The sequence below is a fragment of the Pavona decussata genome, unplaced genomic scaffold, assembly GCF_977016875.1.
Source record: "Pavona decussata unplaced genomic scaffold, jaPavDecu1.1 SCAFFOLD_116, whole genome shotgun sequence".
In the NCBI taxonomy this organism is placed as follows: Eukaryota; Metazoa; Cnidaria; class Anthozoa; order Scleractinia; family Agariciidae; genus Pavona; species Pavona decussata.
In genome coordinates, this window is record NW_028145530.1 from 309,339 (window position 1) to 323,467 (window position 14,129).

The 14,129-nt window shown below is 41.0% G+C and overlaps 2 protein-coding genes and 1 pseudogene across 4 annotated transcripts in view; 2 read left to right on the plus strand and 1 right to left on the minus strand.

Annotated features, from left to right (window-relative positions):
- LOC146469832 (uncharacterized) overlaps positions 1-11,022 on the plus strand; it is a 47,964-nt gene extending 36,942 nt beyond the window's left edge. The window contains exons 8-12 of one of the 2 annotated variants that reach the window (XM_085122803.1): positions 1,743-1,993; positions 3,963-4,125; positions 4,934-7,227; positions 7,625-8,858; positions 10,504-11,022. In XM_085122803.1, the coding sequence (XP_084978929.1) occupies positions 1,743-1,993; positions 3,963-4,125; positions 4,934-7,227; positions 7,625-8,858; positions 10,504-10,511 (3,950 nt within the window). In that variant the 3' untranslated portion in view covers positions 10,512-11,022. Of the gene's footprint in view, positions 1-1,736; positions 1,994-3,962; positions 4,126-4,933; positions 7,228-7,624; positions 8,859-10,503 lie in introns of both variants that reach the window. The other variant, XM_085122802.1, reaches the window with a different exon arrangement.
- Positions 1-14,129, plus strand: part of LOC146469828 (uncharacterized) — a 173,006-nt gene that overhangs the window by 96,975 nt on the left and 61,902 nt on the right. The gene's annotated exons all lie outside the window — the stretch shown is intronic.
- Positions 693-1,730, minus strand: LOC146469833 (ATP-dependent DNA helicase Q1-like; annotated as a pseudogene).

Below are 14,129 nucleotides of genomic sequence, written 5' to 3' on the forward strand. Positions count from 1 at the left end.
TTTTTATAAAAACAACTAACGCTACTGCGATCCGCGCGCGGACGGTCCTGAAGGGTGGCTGATACCATAAGAGCCATTTTCTCATTAAAACATGTTTGAGGCTGGGCACTGATGGTTGATATTGTGTAACGAGAGGCAATATTTGTTTGGGGTGTTGTCTTTTTGCTTAAAATGTTGTTTTTCGAGGTGTTTGTTCTTTTGAGTCTTAGGGCTTTGCCCTAAAGAAATCCTTTTTTGACTCTTGGTGGGTAGCTAGAGGAAAAATGTGTGTGTTGAAAAGTTCTAGTCGCCTTGCATGTGTTTGATACCCAGTATGGAATGATGATGGACTTGATTGCCTTTGTACAGAACTGTTTATACACAGGTTTTAATTCACGTTTGCGTTATTAAAAGTACTGAATCATTTCCCTTTTACCACTGTATATAGAATTCGTTTCCCCTTTACCACTCTATATAGAATTCGGACGTTTTGTTTATCCAGGGGATGGTCATGGAATATTAGGACGAGCTCCAAGGGAGGGTCGGTGCATTGTAATCCCCTTCCTGAAAGGTTCATTTATTGTCATAGCTTCACTGAAAATATCTACCCTCCCCCATGCTAATTTCTGACATGTCCTTAACAACACAATTCGTTGAAAAGTAAGTATGGTTATTTCGTAGTATCTTGTTATTGTGTTCCAGATGTAAGAACACGGCATGGAGGCAATGTATGATGTTTCAATAAGCAGTGTAAATAGTAAAATTTGTCATGGGTTAAAAACAGATAGAAAATGGAGCAGATTTTCACCAAATTGTAGTCGCAATGTTAATACTTGTCGGTGCCGTGACCATTATTTAGATTTCCGAGATATAGGGTAAGCCTATAACAAACATGACAGGGCACACCATAATTCAACACAATGAACTTCATCAACAATACAGGCAATGACATTGTCCTGAAAGACTTTGCTTCCCATAAGCTCTCGACCTTCCTTACTTAACAGAGCCCCTGGTTGGGCGAATACAATTGAAGCCGGTTGGCATTAACTACATCTCGAGAAAACTTCGTTGAATCCTCGAGCACGTACTCGCTTGTTTCATGTTCTTTTCTGAACAAGTTCTCGGTTGGTTCCTTTTCGTTTACAGCAACTTGCAAGACATCAGCGGTTATCCTCCGCACTTTTAAGACTTTCAGCTGATCTTCAAAAAGATGGAATTTAAAGGGCACATTACAATAACTAAGTTTTTCATGGTCTTGACAGGAATGAAATGAGGTAGGAGGTGAAAGAGCATTGACTTTCCAAATCCAGTGGGTAGGACTCCAATAACATCCTGGCCTTTCAGCAGATATTCAAAACACTTCACTTGAAGAGGTTTTAGATTTAGCAATGGAAAATTACCGTTATTTATAGAAAATCTAACTCGACGAAACACTGGCAAATACTTTGGTTCACTCGAAGTGACCCGCATCTTAAAAACTCCGTATAAAATATGATATATAATTCTGTACACCCAAGATATTTGGGTGTTCTGAGATCATGTGAGCAGCCGATCCCAAGGCCTTTTCCCACCCCGCCCCACTACCAAACCAGGGAAAAGGCCCTGGGAACGAGGTTGCTTTCAAGCCCGATTTAGTTGCGTAGTATCCCATCAACGGGAATTATTTTAAGCACAAATGAAGTTTATCCACTGAAATTTTTGTTTATCAGTAAAACTTCAGTGCAGTAAATCTTGATCCGTTCTATATCTCACCACAGAAAAAGGTCTGGCCTCAGACTCCGTTCCAGATGAGCAAGTGCAACAGCCTTTATTAGCATACCTATCTCGACTTACTTTGAATGACAAAGATGGATTTGGACTACATCTCCCAGAGGATCTGCCCAAGGGATTTCATTTAACCAAAAGAAGGTTGTCTAAAAGAACCCTGTTTACCACTGATTCAGGGTTTGCCGTTATCCTCTCGAGGGCACACACATGGGGTGACGTCATGGGGAAATACGAATACAGGGAACCAGTAAGTAAACTTTACGGTCTACAGAGAAAACGACTGAAGGAAGCGTTTTGTGGTGGATCAGTATACACAAACTGATAAGGTCTGTTTAGACAACTTTTTAGACTGTGCGGTCTTTAAAGGCAAGGAAATACACTATGCATTTTTTTGAACGTCACGGCCAGTGAAAATGTTTCGATGCGTACGGTATGTAGACTGTAAAAGGAAAATTCGGTCAGGTGACGGTCCTTTACTGATCTGCATCTCCTAAACGGTCGGGGCTCGTGATCCTTTGATAATCCGTATTGTCTGTACAAGAGACCTAAAAAGTCAGTCCGTACTTACGGTCCATAAAAAGCAGAGAACAAACCCAGACTAAAGCCAAAGCAAAGACTGTATGCATGTTACCTCGTTCGTAAGGGAGAATAGTCTTGTTTTCGTGGTCTGACCTTTTCTGAATGACCCGAGTGACAGTGAAATAAACCGCCAAAACAGCATGAATCTCAAAAAATCCACACCGCAACAGCTGACCATAACCAAAACTACTTGAATGAATAACCCTTTCTTTAAGCGCGCCTCTCCTTATCTTCTTCGATTGTCAGTCGGAGCTGATTCCCAGTGAACTTCAACTGGAAAGAATTTCTTCAGGTTCACCGATCTGTATCAAGTAACGACTAATTAATACATATTGACTGGGTCAAACGTCGAACTTCACATGAACCAAACCGAAACGCATAATTTGCCTGCAAGAGCCTTGTTGCAACTGAATAATGTTTAACCAATGTGGAAGTTTGGCTAAACTAAGAATGTAACAAGGATCGGTTCGTGCGACGCAGATCAGAGCGTTTGACGCACGCCAAGGGCTATTTAGAAGCAGCACAAGTTCATTGCATAATCCTGCTTTTAACGGAAGATAGATAGATAGATGCTTTATTAAAACTAAATTGAAACCCGGGGGTTGAATTATATAGTTTTTTACAATAAAATTAAAAAAAAAATTTCAAAGGTTAAGAAACTGCTATAAAATGACAAAAAATACAATTTGAGCGCATTGCTAGGAAGGAATGAGTTCTTTAATCTATTTGTCTTAAAATTAGCGTTGAATTTTCGTTTCTTCCTTAAATTGTAATGACAGGTGTTCCTCTGTGGGAGCAAAACATGGAGTTTATTATGCCTGTCTTCTGTGATTTTTGAAAAAGACTTGTTCGTCAGTGATTGTCTTCTTGCTGAAAGAGTTTCGAGACCAGCCTAAGCCAAGGCTTCTGGGTAGGGCTTGAAGGTAAAAATGACGCGCATTGCCCTTCTTTGGATCCTCTCTAACTCTTCTGAAAGGTACTTTGGAAGACTATCATGAAATACTGGACAAGCGTATTCAGTAAGGGGACGAATACAAGTTCGATAAAATTGAATTAGCTCCTGTTTGCCGAGACCAGAGCGTTTGAGCTGTGACAGGCAATACATCCGTTTCCTAGATTTTTTTCCGATTTCACGAAGAGCATTTACACCAAAAAATAAGATTCTCACAACACTCTTTTCCAATGGTATCCACGTTGAATGAATTGTTATCTACAGGCCAAACTAAGCATACGTGTCTAGGTATGTGTCACGATGAAATGAAGGGATTATCTGATATTTCTTAAGGACGTTGATACTGGGCTGATCACTTTCACAATCAAAAATCAAAATACTAGTTACACATTTTTTTTGACAGATTTTAAGATTTCTGGAGATCTGTTTATATGTGATTTAATGATTCTTAATTATAGTTTGTATATACTATTTTAGTAATTCTTATTGTTTTAGTAATTCTCGTTTGTGTTATGCACGACCCCACCAGCTTTGCGGATTTCTCTTGCTGTGTTGAAATAAAGATCTTGATCACGCGTAAATGCCAGTATAGGCATCTTGTCCATAGAACGCTTGCCGAGATTAAATATTTGAGCAGCTAACTATAAAAAAAAAAATGAAACTCTGCTTTTCATTATCTCCGTAGCCTGATCTCTTCTTACACTGCGAAGAGTGGGACAGGTTACTTAGCAGTGGAGTTTGGGAACCAGAGGCCATAGTGAGAAAGATACCCGAGTTCCTATTGTTTGTAAGGGAAGTCCTACGGTTAGTCGTCAGTGAGATTCACGGGAATGGATCGACAGGAACAAGTAAGGAAAAAGCCACGAGTAATTTTATTTGAATTCCATGAATACAGCTGTTTCGAAAAAGGTCGTCCAAAAAAAAAAAAAAACATGAAGGCGTACGCGACAATGCCAAAAGTTAGTCTGAGAAATACCCAATAGATTTTGAAATCGATTGGGTATTTCCCAGACTACCCTTCGACATTGTCGCGTACGCTTTTACGCTTGATTATTTTTTTGTTGGCAGCTTTTGTCAAAACAGATCATCAGCATTTTTTGCCGTGAGCCACCACTACTGATTCCAGGAATTGATACCAATAAATTACACATTCTGTTTGCTTTTTTCTTTTTTTTTTTTAACATTAACTCTTATAGACACTACGCGTGACATGGTGTGGTTGACGTTTTGAAAGTAAAAAGGATATGTGTAAACGAGCTTGTTTCCGGAGTTACAATAACTTAAAGCTAAATTAATGGCTATTTTAAACGGCTTATATTGTTGCTATGGAAATCTCTAAATTAAAAAAAATACAACTATAACCAATAATTAGTTATTTGTTTGATACCATTTTTGGTATATCAAATGATGAAGAGTGGTGGTATTGCTCCGTCCAATTTTATGGTACTGAGTGAGTACTACAAGGCAGTGCCACCCTCATAAACAAGGTTTTCTTGTACAGAAAGGACAACTTTAACTCTAGAGAGGGTTCGAAAGGGAGTTTAACTTTTCTGCTACTTCCGGAAATGGAATCATGGTAAATGTTTGACCATCGAGAGTTTTGAATATGACGGATGACCAAACGGGTATTTATTCTTTTGTTGTTTTATATTCTAGTTCCTCCTGAAATTCTTGCCCGTGGTCCTGCCGCTTTGGAAGCCTATAACCAGGCCCTTGCTGAAGGAAAAACGTCTGTCAAGAGGGTTCCAATTATGCTTATTGGACAAAACCGTGCAGGAAAGACAAGTTTAAAGAAATCTTTGAAAGGGATTTGCTTTAATCCAGAGGAAAACAGTACTGTGGGCATAGAGGTCGATCCTTCTCTTTTCAAGGTGACCACTGAGACCTGGAGAACAGGGACGACCGAAAATGACCAGAATGCTGAAGAAGCCAATTCCTTTGATTATCACACAGCAATGTGGATTGTCGATAACTTAAAAGAAATGAGTAATAGCGCCCAGGTTGAAACAGATACCGAGGAAAATGAAACTACTTTGGATTCTGAAATCACAGAAATACCAAGCGAACCAAGACCAACTGAACAACTAAGTGATTCCGAGAAGGCTGAAAAATCTAGCGAACCACGAGCCACGTCGAGCAGAGACGGATCACAAGTATCACGTTATGCATTGGAACAGAATCAAGAGGACGACTTTGACAGTTCCGTTCTTTGCGTTCCAGAAGAGGTAGCCACGGTAACTGAAACCCTGCTTCAAGGTGGCTGCGAGGATAACAGGGAAGACGTATATTCAACTTTGTGGGACTTTGCTGGACAGTCAGTTTACTATGTGACCCATCCGCTCTTCATGTCACCACGGGCAATGTATTGTTTGGTTTACGACCTCAGTCTAAATCCTGACGAGTTTGCTGAGCCTCCCTTGAAACAAGGAGTATACGAGAAATCCCCGGAGCGCTTCAATCCAAAAACAAATTTGGATTATCTTGATTTTTGGATGATGTCTGTGGCCTCCCTAGCCAGTGGTGAAGACGACCAGAAAAAAGAATCTCAGTCAGAGGGTCTCCCTAAGAAGCTACCTGCAGTTTTCTTGGTTTGCACTCATGCAGATACACCCTACACTGATTGCGACCCTAGAGACCTGGCTGACAAAATCTTTGGTTGTCTGAGGAAAAAGCCGTATGGCACCCATTTGTTTGGTGTGTTCGTTGTGGATAACACAAGGTCAGGGACTGAGTCTGAGTGTTCCGAGGTGATGCGCTTGCGACAGAAAATTCGCACTACTGCTCAAAATTTACCTCACATTAAAGAAGACATTCCAATCAAGTGGTTAAAATTTGAGAAGATTCTTAACGCAATGAAGGAAGGTGGACAGAGACGCATTTCCTTAGATTTAGCAAAAGTTATTGCGTCAAAAGACTGCAACATTGATCAGGACAAAGAGTTAGAGACATTGATAAACTACTTGCATGACCTGCGAAGCCTGATTCATTTTGATGACTCACCAGCCCTGAATAAACTGGTAATCCTGGATCCTCAGTGGTTGATTGACGTGTTTAAAAAAGTGATTACTGTCCAGCCAGCTCACCAGTGCACAGATGACAAACTGTTAGAGTTATGGCTCAAACTTGAAGAGCAAGGAATCTTAGATGAAAACCTTTTAGTACATGTGTGGAAGCCTTTGTTTAAGGACAAGGACACTTGTGACAGTCTCATTGGAATTATGGAGAAATTCAGCTTACTGTGCCCTTTGCCATCAGATGCCTCTGGAAGCAGGAGCTACCTTGTGCCATCAATGTTGAAGTCTCACCCACAGAAGGAGGTTGCTGAGCTAGTTGCCTCTGCAAAATTGCCGTCTTTATTTCTCAAATTCCGAAATGGTCATGTCCCTCTGGGTTTGTTTCCACGACTGGTCCTAGGGTTCTTTCAGTGGGGAGAAAAATGTAATTTCTGGAGGTCAGGAAGATTTAAGATGTTCCACAATTTTGCCAGATTCTTTACCTCTGACGACAAAGAATGCTCCGTGATCCTTCTATCCCACTCCTCCTCCGTGGAGGTTGTTGTTCACAGAGCGAATGTCAATCTTGAATTGGCCGAAGAACTATCCTCAAAGATGACCATGTCCGCAGATTTGCACAATTGCACCACTGGGGTCAAATGTGCGCTTGCTGTTGAATCGATGCTCGAGTGCATGCGCGATGAATTTTCCTGGCTTAGAAATATGAGATATGAAATGAGTGTTATTTGCCCAGTCTGTTGTTGTGGACGTGCAGTCAACTACTGCCAGACTCATCATAAGCAAGGATGCCAAGAAGAGCAATGTCTGCACTTCTGGACACTTTCTGAATTGCGAAGTAACGAGGAAAACCCGAATTGCGAGTGGTCGGCCGCTGCTAACAGCTGCAGCGTTCCGGTCGCCAACTTTGCACATTGGCTTGCTTCTTCAGAGCACCAGGTGAACAAGCAGTTAGTGTACATTATTTTTTTCCTTATTATAAAATCCGCTTGATTTTGCATTAGCTTTCGGGCCCTGTAACCACTGGTCATGGTAAGATAAATTTCACGAAGTGAGATAACAAAATCAGTCATAATAACAAACCGTCAAATAGGGTTGTCTTTATCGAAAAATTTTTTTGCTAGAAATTCGTACCAAGGATTAGAGGATTGACCACAGGTATGATGCAGAAAGTGGCACAGACTGTACTTATACTTTCTTAATATTCAATTTTAATAATAATGCCTAATCATGGAAGAAGTGGATACACTGGATAAGTATGGTTGACGTACATATATAGTTGCTATAATTACTAGTTCATTTAAATTGACTCCTGTCGTAATTGTTATTTCTGCAGCCGTTACGTCCTTCCACCTTCCCTAGTACATCACAGGCCGCAGCTGGTCAAACGGATGCGAGACCTTCTGACAAAACACTGAAAGTTACGCTTCTGGCAAGTGAGTGGGGATCATCAATGGGTGGCTTGTCAACCATAAACAGAACACTTGCCATTTTACTGGCAAAAAACAAACAACTCGACGTCACTTTCCTAGTTCCACAATCTTTTTGTTCTGAAAAAGACATCAGAGAGGCTGAAAGACACAAAATTGCCGTTAGAGAAGCAAAGAGGCGTCCAGGCTTTGATGATCCTCTTGTCTGGTTGACCTTCCCACCAAAAGACCTTGCCATTGACATCGTACTGGGACATGGTGCGAAACTTGGTAAACAAGCCCAAATCATTAAAGAATCCCACAGTTGCAAATGGGTGCAAGTAGTGCACACTTCACCTGAAGAACTCGCAATGTTCAAGGAATACTCTGAAGCTATTTCTAAAGGTGAAGTGAAGAAGGAAGCTGAAGTAGCCTTATGCGAATTAGCAGATTGTATTGTGACAGTTGGACCAAAGTTAAAGGGGGAGTTTTCATCTTACCTGCGTTCCTGTAAGAAGCACGAAAACATTTTTCAACTAACTCCCGGTATATTCCATCAATTTTCAACCATAGAACAGGCAAAAGAAGACTGCGAGGAATTCAAAGTTTTAGCCTTTGGCCGCGGTGATCCTGAGGACTTTTATCTCAAGGGATATGACATTGCTGCAAAAGCTGTGGCTGAACTGAAAGACAGCTCTTGTCGTCTGGTTTTTGTGGGAGCACCTGATGGTAAAGAGGAAGAGGTCAAAGAACGCTTGGTCCAGTGTGGTATTTCCGAAGATCAGCTGTTTGTAAGGAGATTTGCTCCAAACGAGGAAACATTGAAAGAACTGTTTTGTGAGGTTGATCTTGCAATCATGCCTTCCAGAACAGAAGGGTTTGGGCTAACTGCCCTTGAAGCGTTATCTGCAGGCCTTCCCATCCTTGTCAGCAGTAATTCAGGATTCGGGAAGGCACTTCGAGACCTTCCATTGGGCAAATCATTTGTTGTGGATTCCAAAGAACCCAGTGAATGGGCTAAGGCAATCGCTTCTGTCCGTGAGAGAGGGAGAGCACCGCGTCTTCAAGAAATGCAAACACTGCGATCAAGCTATGATGAGAAGTACTGCTGGGGGGATCAGTGCAAAGCTCTTGTTAAGATGATGTTTAGAATAGTTTATGGTAAGACATTTGTTGATTTACTTTTGCTTCACACAAAGGAGGGTGGGAGGGTTGGTGGTCGTATGTTATCCTTCTGAGGCTGTGTTAAGCGAGTGAAGAGTAAAAATTTCGCCAGTAAAATGGGAAGTTTGGTTTAGTGAAGGTAGTCTTAAAGAAACCGTCCTTCCGATGTATTTCGCGTCTCATGACCCGCCTTCTTTTAAGTTAACTGGACGTTGATATTAACAAAGATGTTGCCACTTCATCCTGTCATGTTTACCCGATCAGGATCCAAAATGGATTTGTAACAGACAAGCGTTCCTTTCCCGTACGGAAAATGGGTTTTGTTTTGTCACGTGAATTGAGGTGCTGAAAGTTACGTAAAAAAATGTCATGGTAGATCGCACCTTGGTGTAGGGTGGGGCCCGGTACTGTATCTCAATAGCTTCTCTGATTCTTTTTCTGAGAGTATCATCTTCCCTAACTATGGTTGTGGTTGATGACATTTCTCTCGTGTGGCCGATGTCTTTGAGGGGTTTTTACAAACTACACTTAAGCCGTTTTGGACCAGGAGTTGTATTCCGAGGGTTCTCGCCGACTCTCTGATATCAGTACGCTCTTTGATGCGTGACACTTCGTATTACAGCGTCCCACTTCCCTACGGATCAAGGTGTTTCAAGACAACTCAAACGACTCTTCCAAAAACAAGGGGTTAAAATGTACCCCAAGGCAGTATAAACCACCATTAGAATAGTACATCCAAAAGACCCTACAGCAAAGGAGAAGAAATGCAGAGTAGCCCAAATAATCTACTGCAAAGTGTGTAAAAGAGGTAATAATGGAACCGACTCAAGGAACATAACAATCTTAGAGCAGCGTCGTTAATTGCAATTGATAGACACCTTAAGGACATTGGTCACATGCTGGACACGTTATCAAACACACAATCGTAGCAAGAGAAGATCACAACCTTAGAAATAAAAAATCAGACGCCATTGAAATACAGTGCAAGACCTCCACCCTAAATTAAGTCATTGGATACGAAACCACCTCGAGTCAAGCGACAAAACAAAAACACATTACTTGATAAAGTCCCCCTGAGCGAATCCAAAGCTTCTCCGTTGTAAAATCCATTATCTGTCTTGACCGAGTAATTATAATTACAATTTAATTATCTTTAAACAAAAATGTTTAAAATGGTCAGTGGTTGAATATTGGGGCCGTCATTGAGACGCTAGCCTGGTCTCGCTTTCTTTCGCAGCGTGACTTTTTCTACCAATAGCAACTGTATATTAGTGGTTTAGTGTAGCCGAAGCCTAAGGTACCAAGTTCCATGGCAACTACTTATATTTCTCAAACTTTCCTTTCTAGCATGACTCAAAATATTAATATGGAGAACTATCGACCATGTTAGAAAATAGGTCGCAACATGTCAGCTACGCACAAATACAGTAAGTCGGAGAACTGTAGAAAACACGCTGAACATGCTTTGTGAGGTTCCATACTTTTTAGTGTTTGCAACTGATCTCTTAATACCTTCGTAAGATATCCAATTTCGTCTATTCGAGCTTTGCTTTGCTATATTTCCGTATTTAACTGAAAGTGGTTAGTCGACCCTTCTAAATGTTACGTGATAGTCTTTTAATATTGAGATTTCTTCTTTTAGGGGACTAGAGCAACTGAGAGCAGAGTTGTTTGGAGCTTAAAAGACGGGAATGGTTCCCTCAAGTGCACAGACAGAGAGTTGCCATCGGCTGTTTGCAGGTACAGTCAACTATCGTCTTGTTGAGGACATCCCGGTGTTACGGATGCCTTGCTACTACTACACAGACGCAAGCTGAAGCCCCGGCAAAAGTTGCAAGGACTACATACACCCCGCTATTACCGACCTACGCCGGGATAATTACTGTTTACAGACACAGTGTGGGAACTTCGCGTATATAACAAATTTTGAACATATTTTTGTTTCTTTTGTTAATGTTGCTGCCTTTGTTCGCTCAAAATTTCTTCTCGTAGCGGCCGGATTTACAAAGGCTTCCTAAGTTAAGATATCCTATGTGTTTTTTTTTCTAATATATAGCTTATCGTTCAGTCCAACAACAACCTTTTGCTTAGAAATAATATACAGGATAGATTTTAACCTAAGAAGGCTTTCTCTGAATCCAGCGCCTTTTTCTCACATTGCTCTTTTTTTTGTAGTGACTGAGAGCGACCGGGATATACTAGTTATTTTCCTTTTAAATACCTAGAACCTCAGTCCTAAGGCAAATCGTCGAATGATAGTTTATTCTATCCCACAAGTTAGCTCAGTAACGGCTACCGCACGTTTGATTATATTCTATTTTACGATTGAAATTTGGTATAAGCGTAGAATTATTACCGAAAATTAAAAGAATCCTACAGCCTTACTACAACGCTGGGCTAAGGTTTCAGATCAGGGTATATAACATGCTATTGAAGTGCAATGTGCCATAGTACGAAAACGGCTCAGGTTCACTTCAGTTCAGCTTTGTGAAGTTTCTATGCTGTTTACGGTCGGTTAAGACAAGAGGACTAGTTTTTGAAATTTTGTGAGCTACCTATATTCTTAAAAATATTAAAAAAATGTCTCAGGTCGCAGGGATCACATTTCTGTCCCATTTGTGTTTTTTCAACGAGTTCGAGTTGTTTGGATATCTGATGAAACACAGTTTCGAGTGTTTGATATGGCTTCTCAAATGATCAATTATTCTTGGAGAAATTCAATGCTAAAGATGACAAAATTTTTATGGTTATTAGGAACACATACCCAAACCACGGTCATAGTAGTGATTTTCTTTGTTTTCTCTCGATGAATTATTAATGAGTTTGAGAGGGACAATTCAAAATAGGGCCGGACCCGAAGGAGTCCACTTTTGATCCACATGTCTGTAATTCGGATTGACTAACGTTAGTCAGATGTGGTGGAAAAAAAATGGAAGAAGTTGAGATCGCAAAAGACAAGTAGTCACGGGAAAATACTTCAAAGGCTAATTGAAAAAATAGCTAGATCAATGAGTTTTCAATCGATGACCGATATTTGTAACACACAGTGGAAATTTTCAAAGCCGAAACCACTGCAAAATACACAGCCCTCTGGGGCGGAAATGGCCTGATTGGCTGATCCCGGTTAATAAACTACTTTGGGATTGAGATTTGGGCTTCTTCCACATCATCTTGTTTTTTGTAACTTTCTTGTCACTTTTATACGCCTCGAACACGGGGACCAAAAATTGATTAAGGATTTTTTTTCATACTAGAACAATATGAAGATTTGTATCACAAATAAAATTGTTAGTTCTGAGGAATGTGTATTTTCGTGTCATACAGTGGATACAGTGGTCATACAGTGACAGTGTCATACAGTCATACCGGGTGGATTTTCTCAAAATGGACAAGGATTAAAGCGGCACACCTCTCTGAGGTAGGCACTGTTTGGTTAGCTGGTTTCAGATGTCTGTCTTTAGCTACGTGCAGAGTGCTATAAGGACCTTTTTAAGACGGACAATTAGGAGCGGTGCCACTGCTGTCCCCCTTGGAGAGAGTTCACTCTAATACATACACGCCCAACATTCTTCAACAATTATTCTCCCATTATTTATTGATTTACTCTAACTGGCAAGAATCTGAGTTATTCTTTTTCACCCATGGTTTTTCAGATGTCCATCAATCGGTTTAAAACGCAGAGAGCAAACTAACCTTACCTAGTTATAGGATTAAGTCCAATTTAGGGCAGACGTGCCTAAATAAAGATTAATCGACATCCAGTTAAGTTTAACCAACTACAATGTTAATGCAGGCCCAAGAAACTATCCCGCTCTATTACTAGTTTCACTCTGCAGTCTACAATCTGGGATGCAAATTTAAGGCACACTCAAGACGAAAACTTCCTCTGTACGGAGAGTACTAAATAAGCCCTTGTTTTGTCAAGGGCTATTCGATCCCATTGTCAATTTCAAATATCAAACATCTTATTATCACCTCCCCTCGACGCTTGTCAGAAATAATTTACAACACTGTATGGGGGATCGACTTTTCCAAGCCTTCGTTTGGCGCATTTCATAACCAACGAAGTAATAAGTTGTGAGTGCCCCATGATGTAAATGTGAATTTGAGATAGACGTTGCGGGTGGTCACTACCAGAGATTTGTTGCGTCCCTAGTGGTTCGTTTACGTCCCACAGAGTCAGATTAAGTGAAAGCACTGTGAGACGGGGCCTATGGTTTCTCTTCCTTACTAGTATGTATTTCCGAGCTGACACTGAACGGGTACCTATATTTTCTAGCCTAATTGTCGTTGAATTGCTACCCAGTTTAGTTTTGAAGTCAGTTACTTGCAGTCTTAAGACAAAAACGTATTTTCCCTTCTAATTCAAATTAAAACCGAGGCTTGTTACTAAATACTTCTGTTTTCTGTTTTCAAGTGGGAAGAAGTCTTATGTATGAATCAATTCCAACAGTACCCACCCCCACCCCCCCCCCCCCCCCCGTTCATTGCTGGGACAGTTTTCTAGATTGTCTGTCTGTCGTTGGATCGCGCACCATTCTTCCCCGGAGCATTTGACAACCTCGTAATTTTAACCTTTCAGCGCTGTCGCTGTCTCTTCCTTTCATTGATGATAAGTGCATCGGCAAACACGACACGTTTGAGTTCACTAAAACTATGAAGGACAAAAATGAGATGGTGGATCCAGACAGTCATTGGTCACAAGCGCAATACAGAGAAGCAAGACTTAGCCTAGCCTCCCGCGCAGTCGTTTTTAGCGGACTCGTATTACCTCCTCCCCACAAACGCCTGCTTACCCAAGCGCCACATTCCTTTCCGCCGCTAAGCCAATCACAGTGAACCTTCTAAAATCTGGAAGGTTGACCTTGACCTCAGAACGCCTCTCGCGGGAACAGTGAAAAACATCACAACGGAGACAGAACTTGACCGAGCTTACGTGAGCTTTTAGCACCGTGTGCCCTACGTTCAAAATTTCTCGTGTAAATGCCTATCAATTGACTGCAATAAAAAAATTTGAAACTCGCTTTGTTGTTGTAATTTGTTCGGGGGGATGTGCGACATTTTCCACAAGGACCACACGTTGATCGGCTCTTTGTCGTTTAACTTTCCGTTTAATAGTCTTTAATGAACTGATAAATACTGCAGATCTCCCCTTGATACCTTCTACATTCTTCTTTGCTTTCTCGAATCGAGTTAGTCTGTCGTAGCACTTCGTACAAACAAACAAATCTGCTCCAGAGTTTGGGCACCCGTCAGAGGCGATATCTT